The following is an 11708-nucleotide window of genomic DNA, read 5'->3' as shown; positions in this document are numbered from 1 at the left end:
TCAGCTTGATTGCATGCTTAAACGATGGGAAGCAATCAGTCTGACGAGAGCAACGATGGCACCGAGTCCAACTGCCCTCAGTCCCACATGGTGCAAATACCGGGTGGAAACATTCAACACCATGCGTCAGATATGTGGAACCATACAAAGGCTGATCACTTTATATGGAGCCAGGTGCATGTGTCAGAAGACCCATTGGTGAAACACCTTTTCCCCCCTTGGGTTAAAGACACAGAAATCGAAGCAGGTGAATGAGACACAGCTGGGACGGACCTTCTAATGGCTTGGGCAGGAAGTGAGCAGCTGGTTTGGTTTTCTTCACCCGGTTCCCCTTCATGGCTTGGCCCTCTTTGTTGAGCCCTAGGAACCAAGCCCTCCCCGACTCCTGCTGCCTGTACAACATGGACGAGTAGATCACGTAGTAGTTCTCGAACACCGACTCTTTGAACTTGCACTCGGCCGTGAAGAGTTCCTGCCAAGACACAAAGGGCAGGAAAAGCAAACGCCATGAGGATTCAAATGAATAATTTATGATCCAAAAGAATGAAATCAGACTCATTAATTACATGTGAACTCGCATGGAGGTCGCAGGGACAAACACAATGCTTATATCACACTCTGTGTCTAGAGCCATTTGATGAACATGCACTGCTGCCTTAGACGACCTTCATCCCACCTGCCCTGAAAGTGTGTGCGTTGCAGAGAGGATTGCTACGATCAGGTCTGATTTCAGGCCCAATGACCTGCTCCCATGAAACGCTGTCTCTCCTTGACCTCAACCGTGACATCAGGCAGAGGAGCGCTTGCTTAGTCAATGAGGTCCCGTTGGGGCCAGAGGGCTTGTATTGTGGCGCTCTGACCCCAGTTCCCATCACTGGACACGTTACTATTCTCCATCTACACCTCCATCGTCACTCATCACTTTGTCCATTAGTGCTTTTTGAACTTTGCACCGCTGATCACAGGACGAAACAAGTGACTCGCTCCATCATTTACACCTCAGTGTGCCGCTGATGAATGGGCCGTGTTGCCTATTCATCTCCAACCAGAATAGTAAAAAAAGAAAAAGCGTGTCCACATTGTCTGCCAGGCTAAAAATAAAGGCATTCATAGCGGTGTATTAATCAAAGCACTCGTCACAATGGCTTTCATTACATCCTTTGTGGGCACTGAGCTCACAGTACATGCATAAGGAAAAATCCCAGCGGAAAACAGACAGTAGAATATAGTTTTACAGTAATTTACTGTAAAATTTAAAATTGCTGTGCACTAAATTTAAAAAAGACAAGATGACAAGCTTAAAAAGTTCAGAGATCTCATTATTTTAATTGAGAATATTTCCATGGGACTTTGATTGTACTGTGTGGTTTCTGTGCTGGGACGTGCTCTTGCAGCTTCACAGTTTTACAAATGGGTGAAATGCTCAATTCTGAACACAGGACACCCTGTGCGTGATTATGGTCTAATTAGCTCTTTGGTGAATTACTCCTGTCGGGGCGCATCCTCAGCAGCTTTCAGCCGAGCAGGAACGAGCAGAGGGGCCTTAATGATGCCGAGCAGCGCCCGGCCGGATCTGGAGTGTCCTCTCCAGCCTTGATTGAGGACTCGTGGGCATCTCTGAGCGCGAATGCGCGACGTGGAAAAACAGCTCGGGAGGAGATGTTGGAAAAACACAGGACGCGGAGCGGGCGGAGCAGGAAAGGCTCCAGACTCTCCCCGCAGTTATCAGAGCGCCTCCAGGCTTCAGCAGAGCCCTGACCCCATCATTACTCCCCGTCCTCGTGCTTGTTAGGGTGGCAGGTTGATCACAGAGCTGCTCATTCTGTCAGCAGGCCTGGCTGCGTGCTGTCTGCCTGGACGTGTGGGTGACACAGCGGCGTGTTATGGACTTATTGGATCCCATATTATACGAGGGCTCTCTCAGGGGAGGCGCCGCGGTGTCTAATTAAAACACACTTGCCTGGGTGAGCTTTAGCCAACGACACCCAGCAAACGGCTCCATTGTGCTGTTTCACTTGTTAAAGCAAATACCTCTGTTGCCCGCGAGATTGTTTGACGCATGCTCCCTGTTACTGAGCCGATTAGGTTTTACCTTCATGGTTCCCTGACTTACTTCAATGTCGCTAATTAATTCAGCTTCTCCCTCATCAGGTGAGCCGCACCACGCGGCGGTTTGCTACGGTAATTAGACACATTATTTTGATGCCGGTCCAGGTTTAAAGCCCAGCACTGATTACTAATACGGCACCTCCACAACAGCCTCAAGTCAAAGCAATCATACAGGCTGGTGCCAAGGCCGTAATTGTGGCTAATCAAACGCTTTCACACAGACGCACTAAAAATCTGTCTTTGTTTACGGAGGCAGAGCAAGTGGAGGAGGTTTGTTTGGTGGAATGAGGCTTGATGGCGAATAAACACTCAGTCAGTCACATAATCAGTTTGATTTAAGGCCCGGAGCAATGATGACAGAAATTCAGGTACATCGTTTGCTGAATGAAAATGAATTCTGTATCAGCGGCAAGATGGGCGCCGTCTATTAGTGGGTGATGATTTTAGTCATGTTTCATCATTTTGGGGATCAGAAGTAATTCATGATGACGCCTTCCCTGAATGTGCGACTGGTGGACGTGGAGCAGCCGTCGGGGGGACCTTGCACTGAACACGCTGAGACACAGGACCGTAGTTCCTGCCACACAGTGAACTGCTCCCTGTCGACGCCAGTGCAGAAACCTAGTGACAGGAGACTCCTTGCATGTCCTCAGACATGAAAGGGGGCTGGCAGCTCCTCTTCCTCACCTACACGCCCGACTGTGATTCCCTTGAAGGAACGCGTTGCTACCGTTCTTTCTTCTAGAGCTCAGCGCATGAACACACGTTTGCTCTCAGGTTACCATGGTAACACTGAGGAACCTCAGGACAATATAGAGTAGTAGGAAGGGACTGGGCATCTCCATCACATCCATACATACAGTAGTGGTGTATTTTAACAAATCAATTTACAGTTTATTAAGAGGCTTTCTGTGCTTTAATTAAATTGAAAGTGTGATATTAATGCAAGAAATAAGAAAACTCCTCTCTTCTCACAACAAGCACCTCCACCAGAGAGAGCATTTTCTTGTTTGCTGTATTATTCTTCACATCCAATTAATATCTCAGAAAAATAATATATGGGTGACATTGAGGAGGGAGAAGACACCGCACACAATTTCACACCAGTGGCAAATCGAATCATTTTTGAGGCACCAAATGTTTGATTTTCGTCCCGCTCGATCTCTCTGCCTGCCGAGCCACATCAATGGCTCCCCGGCCTGTGATTGGCCATGCTCTGAATGGGGAGGCCATAATTGACCTTGGCCGCAGACAGCGCGAGGGCCGAAACTGCTCAGCTCCACATAATCAGCCCGTGTCACCAAAGCAGAAACGCAGGGACACGAGTGAAGGACGGGCGAGGAGTCGCAGACGTCCAGGAAGGAGGCGCGGGGCCTGTGTCCGCACAAAATAGGAGAGGAGAAGGAGCCAAATGGCTGCAGACAGATGGAGAGAGTGGGAGTTTAAAGTTAAACAGCCCTGGGAACAGTGAACAGGCAATAAAAGACAAGAGAGCGAAGAGTCACTCTGGAAAAAACAGACGCACGGAAAACAGGCCGTGATCACGAAAACCCACTAAAAGTAGGTGATACCAGGCTGGTACAGGGTTTTTTTTTTGGGGGGGGGGGGTGATGCCTTGCTCACTACCCCGATACTGCCAGTGTAAAACCTATTAATCCATGGAAAAAGGTCAGCCTCCAGGAAGCTGAGCTGCATCCTCAATGCTCAGCCGCTCGCGCTCATATGCACCAGAGTCACGTCGGCAGCGCGTGCAGACAATGAGGGCATGGGCAGACCGGTCTGATTATCACGCCCAGAGGAGAGCGGGGCGGCGGGAGGACGGCGAGGGGGGGCGGAGGTGGAGCGATGCTGGAGACGGGCTCGTTTTCAGTGACGGCGCTTTAGAAGCACATCAGTAATTAACTATGAAAAAGACCCAATACTTCCATTTTACATGTACACATCGCACTCTGCATGTCTGACTCCAGCGCTGCAAATTATCAGCTCCAGCTGATGGAGACATCTGCAATTTATGGGCTTTGGCGATAATACCATGTTTCATGAAGAAAAGCAGCTCCGCGGTAAGTGACGCTTGTAAAGCGCCGGGTTACGAGAACTGTAAACACATTAATTGTGGCTGATAGCGATGACATAACGCGCATCGATAATACTGTAATGTAGCCAACAGCTCCACGTTTTACTGTTGCGCAGTTGTTGCGGTATAATAGAGTTTTCAGCTGTATTTTATGATGCTTTGCTTCATGCTATCGCAGCAGACGTGGGGGGGGGGGTTCTGTTCCCTCTGTGCTCTGCAGATAAAGACATTTTATTTTCCTATTCAGTAAAGTAGATTAAAAAAACACTTAATCAGTCTTGAAACAATGAGCCAGCAGGCTACGTTCCTGCACCCCGACGTCTTAAAGCCAATTTACTGGGTGAAACATGACTTTATTCCTCATTCCTCTCAGGCCATTTGCATAAAGTCGTCCTGTTCGGATCCCTGCTCTCTCTGTGCCCTTCTTATTGAGATGACGACCAAAGGAAGGGACACGGTTCAGGCGTTTGGGCACGAGAGGCACTTTGGTGTTCGATCCAGATTCCCTGAAAGCAGAGAGCATTTAACACTGAGTCTGAGTCACAGGACCCTCGCTGTGAGTCAGAGAATCCACCATCAGGCATGATCTGGGCTCACAGAACCTCTGAAGGGAAGGTTTTTCTCTCGCTGCGTTAGAAGTGAAGGCAACAGGAACGTTCGCCGCTGCCTCAAAAAGTGTGAAATCCCCGTTTTATTGGGGCCATTCTGGACAAACACACTGACTTTAGATGAAATCCCTGAAGCAGGAGTGAAGGCTGCAGGAGGCAGAGAGCTTCTCAAGTCCTCATCCCACTGTAAATAAAAACACACACCATTCTGTTGGCGCGCAGACATGAAAGCGCGTCCACCCACAGTCGGCTCAGCGGGGGGTCCAGTGCATGGGAGTGTTTGTCCACTCTGCTGCCGATCAGTGAAGTGGTGCCAGGCTGGAGCCGGGGCGGCTGCAGTAGACTGTGTCTTGTTAGGAGAAGGCAGCAGTCTGCACCTCGCAGCACGCTGACAAGCAGATCTCACACACACAGTACACAACTCCCCCCAGCGAAGCACCCACAACAACAGAAACAAGTGCTCGCTGTGAGAAGGAGAAATGAGAGGCGTAGGTACTGTCTCTGTTTGTGTTGAGTTCACCCTCAGGAACGCGGACCCAGATCGGGAGCGTCGTCCTTTGAGGTGAAGGACTCGTCCGTGGCTGTGGATGCACCTCTCCCGACTCCTTGCACTCAGGTCCTCCTCATCTGGACGGAAGCTGTATGTCTTGCATGTTTTTATGCTCGTTAAATTGTGCTGGAGAACTTCCTCTAATCAGAATTACACTACAATAATTGCCTGTAAGTTCTGCTTGTCAGTCGCCACAGTGGCACAAACATCCTCGTCCCCATCCACCTCCTGCAGCTTCTCCTCACCACCACTGAGCTTCCAGACGATGGGGAGGCATCAAGTCAAAACCCCTTTAACCGGCTCCTCACCAGGTTTCCCTTCAGAACAATCTTTAGATCCCTTTCTCAAAGCTCATGACCGTAAATGAGCAGTGGAACTCAAGTTGACCTTATAATAACTCTTCAACACAAGGGTCCAGGACTGGCCCTGCATTACCGCTGACGCTGCACCACTCACGCTCTGTTCTACCTTTACTTACAGAATGAAGAAGGCTTCAAATGGCACTGCTCTTCTCTAGATGCTGTATAGATCTAAACAGAGAACTCTGTGGGCTCCAGCCTTCAAGGCTGATTAAGGTTCCAGCTTTCTGTCTCCTCTATTTGATACTTGACCGGCGTCCGTCCCACATTGTCCGTGTCTGCGTGTCCCTGTTGACAGGCAGCCAGCGCTCTCAGCATCAGCGTGTGTGCATGAGGGGAAGGCAGCAGAGCATCTCTGAGGACGGAGCGCGGCGCCGCTACAGCTGGAAGCCCGAGTGATGCGAGCAGTCGGCCAGAAACCCAGCGTCCTGCATCTCCTCTGCCTGTGAGGAGGCTTTTCAAACGCCACGCTCATTGTTGACGTGCAGAAAGTCACAGATGAATCCACAAATTTGAATGCACTTAATGCAATTAATCCTATGCCAAGGTTTAACTTCATTCCCTCAGTGCAAACAAGCCGGTGACTGTGATTGATGACATTTTTAATGTATTGCACCGGTTCTTTAATGTGCTTTGAGGGCTCAGCGCACAGGACTCTCTCCTACAGCATCTCTGTTTCTACTTGTGGAAGTCAGCTCTCCCACAGCCGTCTCGTACTGATGCCATCACAGACTCTGATGATCTGAGGAGCGCGACTACGAGCAGCCGCATCTGCAGGCTTTGATAGAGGCCCCGGTCGGGTTGCAAGTCCCCAGGCTCCGCTGGGATGCAGGGAAATGCTTGATTTTGGATTCCTGTACTCAGGTGGCCGCTTCCAGGTATCATGAGCAGATTTTCCAACCACCACACGTCTCAGGGCTGCTCTTTAGCACAGGTGCTCTAGGATCAGACAGCACAGGATGCTGTGTGTCCACAGAGACGACCCAGTGGCATCCCAGCATTTCACTGACACATGATTTAATTAAGAGCAGAGCAGATGTTTCAGTGCTGTGGAGGAATTTATTTAAGCATAAGCTTCCCCTTCCTGGGTGCATGTGTTTTTTTTATTATGAATAGCTTTCTAGTGGAATAACGTATGTGGGTGTTTCAAACAATAACTTCCTCTGACATGCCGGCCTCTGCACAGAAGCTGCGGTGTGAATGCTGCAACCACAGGATGGCACAGAACAAACATTTTCAGGTCACATCAATTTTTACCGGAGGCGAAAAAATACTATTTCTGAACATAACTACACACTTCACCCTTATTTTAGGAAGCGAAAGCCAGTTTGAATGCCTCCCTAAATTGCCTTCACAAAAACCATTAACACCACGGTGACACCGGCTGCCATGACGACTGTTTCAGGACAAAAAGACCAAGAGCTCCACTGCCGAGCTTCACACACGTTCCACTAAACAAGCGCATATGAAACAAAGATAAAAGGCTGAGGGGAAGTTGTGTCCAATCATTGCTGCCTTAACCTTTACATGATAAAGGTTAAGATGCATGATAAAACAGCTAGAATAAATCATTCCCTGATGCCACACACATGTATTCACTGTACGACAGCCGCAGCAATGCAAGATAAGCATCTCTCACAAATCTTCTTTATACGTTCACTGTGTTTAATGATGAGCCTTTGCTGCTCGTGATCCAATCTATCAATGCAGAGGCAGCGTCACGCATGTATCAGACTGTGAGTGGAAGCTATTCTTTTCTCTTTTTTTTAACAGAGCAGAAATCAGATACTACAACTGCTGTCGGCTGAGGTTTCATTTTCACAAGTTGCAGCTGGTTCGTTTCCACTAGTCGGAAAAACAAAATGGCAATAAAACAGAGATACAACAGACACAAATGCGCCGCTCAACAACACAGAAATGAAACAAAAACAATTAAAAAGGTGCTGCAATGTTCTCTGACTCAAGTGTCAGAGACAAACACTTTGTGGTTGCATTAATGAGTTACTTGTTCATTTAATCCAACCGCTTTGTTCCATTTCACAACTGGACTGACTGACAAACGCCAGACTCCCACAAGCTTGAACATCTGGAGCGGTTACATAAACGCTGCACATGCGACAACAAACTGCAAAGTGATTGCTGCAAAATAATAACTAGCCACGAGGCCGGTTGGACTCACAACCCAGCGTGACACGAGTGCCGCCACTGTTTGGATAGCGACTTCCTGAGGACTACTTGTTGCTTTGGAGCCCCCGTCCCTCCGCTGCTCATTTGCACATTACACGGCTCTCGAGGCAACAAGCACAAGTATGCCATTTGTATTTGCATGGTGCTTGACATTTTCACACTGGGAAGGCAATTAGGCCAGAACTAGGTCATTAATACAGAGAAGGCGAGACGCGACTGCTCCGGTAGATGCTGCAATGCGCTTTCATGGCGACGAAGACGCCGTCTGTGTGTTACGGCGGCAGACGGCGAATCCTCCGTGGGTCTCAGAGGAACAAAGGCGGATAAAAAAGCATCTTGCTTTGGCTTCTTTGTTTTTCTTCCTGCGCCTACTTTCACTCGCACACACACACACACACACACACACACACACACACACACACACACACACACACACACACACACACACACACACACACACACACACACACACACACACACACACACACACACACACACACACAGCTGCAAAAACAGGCCTAATAAAAACTGTGGCTTTGTTTATTACCAGCGGCGCAAATGTAGGATGCACTGTGTTAACATGTACTCTTCCCTGAGCTGAAAAACGATGGAATGCAGGCAACAAGGACACTTGAACTGAAGCTGATATTTGAACATTAACCAGAGTAAAAAGGTTGGTAACACTTCCTCTGACGTGTGCTTTTTAACCTAATATGAGGAGTGTGTGACTGTGGATGATGCATCTGCCTTACTCTAATGATGAATGAGTGAAGGAAAGCAGCGATTGTCCGCCTTGACACACCTGACTTCCCTCTCAGCTGCCTCCAACCACTCGATGCACAATGTGTATATTTTCCGGTCTCACGCGTTCTCATTATCTGTCAAGAGCATAAAATGTATAGCAATTTCTGCAGCATCCTCTCTGTTCAGACTGACCACCGGCTGTGATCCATTTTAATAGAGATATAAGGATTATCCCTGATGTTTGAGGGAGATTCAATGTAAGCTGGAGCTGACAGATCGATACTTGGCTGATGGCCACCGTGGCAGGAAGTCAGGCCGCGCGAGGAGGTGAACTAAAGCAAGAACACGCTTCTTCAAAAACAGATCAACTATTTTAGAGACGCTGAATAGGGAGTTGTCAGCTTTTACAGCAACCAGCATGAACATTTCTAAAACTGAGCGCTGGTTATATGGACTTGTATGCGCTTATGCTCAGTGTGAGGCAATTACCGAAGCAAACCTCTAGAACCAATGGGAACGCTGACAAATAAGAGTGTTCCACAGATGAATTAATGATAAACATGCATGACATCATCGCAGCGGAAGCAGTCGTCCACATATTTCCATGTTCGTTTGTCTGTGGCATCAGGTATCCATGCCTGCTTCGAATCCCTCTACAGTCAAACTAGTCCAACCAGATGATAACCAGTGGGACGGTGGTCATTCCACTGGTACAGCCCAAACACATCTTTATATTCCACATATACAGAGTCATGTGACCTGTAATGCTTCATGACGTGACGGAGCATTCAACAGAGACATGAAATGGGCGAGGGACTAGTTCATCTACACACAGGTCCTGTGGGCTCTGCTCCTCATGCTTCAGTAATGCATGAAGCAGCATCCCCTACGCTCCTGTGACCACCTCCCCTCCTGACATTGACACTGCATTAAAGATAGGACGGAGCAATGCTTTGGAAATAATGAGCCCCCTCCCGTCTCGGCTGCGAGAGCTCTCTCCTCCGGAGGTGCTCTCATCTGAGTAATTACTATAGGTGCCAGGGATCCGATGGAAGGTGGAAATACTGTGGTCACCACCCTTCTCTGCCAATTAGCACGTAAACTGTGTAATTATGCCCGTGGAGCAGCAGAACCAGGCTTGGAGACGTTGTGTTTTGGGGATCCATGCCGTCGCTGGTTATCCTTCCACGAAACACCCATGAAACGCAGACATTTTCCTTCACGCCAGGCGCGCAATCAACACCAGTGAGACGTGTTCACACTAAGCCATCTGTTGGGCCCTGACACATGTGTGCTGGCACACGCGCCGTCGCAATCCCGTTAATGTTCATGCCTTTATATTTTGCCCTCCATATGCTGCAGGTGTAAAGCTGCAGCGGTGCCGGTCGCGTTGTCTTACGCTTCCTTTCCTTCAGGCTGATCCGTGGTCGCCACTCGCTGACGGCCCAAAACCCGGCCGGTCCAGAATATGACAGGGGTTAATGAGTCACAGAGACCCCCCACATCAAGAACAGACAGCTAAAATAAAGTTTAATCAGCCGTTTGCAGTTTGAGGCCGTATGATGTACTCTACTGTAACCAGACCATTTAGTATTATGGATATGCAGGTTAACACCATACTCCAAAAGGAGGTTTTATCATCTGGAACTGATTTCTCACCCATCCAGTGCCAAGTCTTTGGGGCGGTCCTAATTTGAAAAGACGTCCAAGAGATTAAAGGAGGAATAAAAATGTAGAGGAAACATTAAATGTCCAGTCCTGAGGCGCTTTGAGTGTTCGCAAAGGTCCCTCTTGGTTTCACACCAACAACTCCTGAATATTCTTTGCTTCACACAGTCCGCGCCTTCGTACACCAACTGGTCACTACAGGAACCAAAGGCGGCCGCGCTGCCCGTCTGGATGAAAGTTAAAAGCCCTGCGCTGCCCCGACCGGTCCGACGGATTTCATTTCCACAAACACCCACTCAGGTGATGTGGCTGGCCAATTTGACAATCAGGAGGGGTAGCGCTGACAAGTGCAGGCTCCTGATAAAGAAAACCGGCTGCGAGAGACTCCAGTGAAGTGAGGGAATAAGGAAAAGCTGTAAAGCAAAGCAGCCGAGCGTGAAATGCTCAGCCTCTACACTGGAGAGACGCTAGGAGGCTGGAAAACGACGAGAACATCGGCGCTGGGGAGTTGCATTGAGTGGCAGCACCATTTCATCATGTGTAACAAAACTACGGCTGTTGTTTGCTTCCAGAGATTTAATACCCGGGCCCCTGTTGAATAATTAAGGTTGTGTGATGCTGTTTGAAATCGTCCGGCTTCTATGACAATCATCCAGAGACGACCACAAGGCGCGTCGCCGCCGCTTCCTACAAAAACCTCGGAGAATTCCTTTCGTCTTATTAGGTTTCTGAAGAAACGCCTGATCCAGGGAGCAGCCGGGAGGAGAAATTAGCCGGGAGTTTATTGGCTCGCATACAAAAGGAGCAGATTGAAAAGGGGTGAGATGATTGAACTCCCCTTTATTCCTTGGCGTGTCCTTTGTGCCAGGCTGCACAGCCACTTTGATGCTATCGCTGCCATTGGAGCCGCACGCTGCGCCTCGGGTGCCTCACACAAAAGAATATGATGCACTACCTGGAGCCCTGAATGGGCTTCCCATCTATGTTCTGGAAGTGGGACTCTCCCTTTTGAGTCGCCTCATAAGTGTCACTCATTATCAAGGTACGGCATCGCGGTAAAAGCTTCAGCGATGCACTCAGCAGAGAAAGAAGACGACTTAGCAGGTGAATTCCAGTTAATGAAAATGTGCTGGTTTTAGGGAAATCAGACTATATTGACAAATCATCGTGTTTCCAGTAGAAACAGGTTGGACCACAAAGACGGTAACGCAGTGTGTGCTCATGCATTAACATAACCTTCAAAGCAGTTTGCTAAAATGCCCTTAATGGATAGAAAAGGTCGACCGTCAGAGCCCTGCTTTTGAGTGATAATGGGAGATATGGTTGAACCTTGGCTACAGCAAAAAGCAGCAAAGGGGAGAGAAGGTGCCGAGCGAGGAGAAGGAACATTTTACAAGGCTGTCATTACC

General features: G+C 48.7%; 1 protein-coding gene across 5 annotated transcripts in view; it reads right to left on the bottom strand.

Annotated features, from left to right (window-relative positions):
• Positions 1–11708, bottom strand: part of fgf14 (fibroblast growth factor 14) — a 60812-nt gene that overhangs the window by 3361 nt on the left and 45743 nt on the right. For all 5 annotated transcript variants that reach the window (XM_029137488.3, XM_029137490.3, XM_029137492.3 and 2 more), the window contains exon 4: positions 274–472. In XM_029137488.3, the coding sequence (XP_028993321.1) occupies positions 274–472 (199 nt within the window). The remainder of the gene's footprint in view (positions 1–273; positions 473–11708) is intronic.

The sequence above is a fragment of the Betta splendens genome, chromosome 21, assembly GCF_900634795.4.
Source record: "Betta splendens chromosome 21, fBetSpl5.4, whole genome shotgun sequence".
In the NCBI taxonomy this organism is placed as follows: Eukaryota; Metazoa; Chordata; class Actinopteri; order Anabantiformes; family Osphronemidae; genus Betta; species Betta splendens.
The sequence above is the reverse complement of the archived record's forward strand: the minus strand, read 5'-3'. Positions and strand labels throughout refer to the sequence as shown.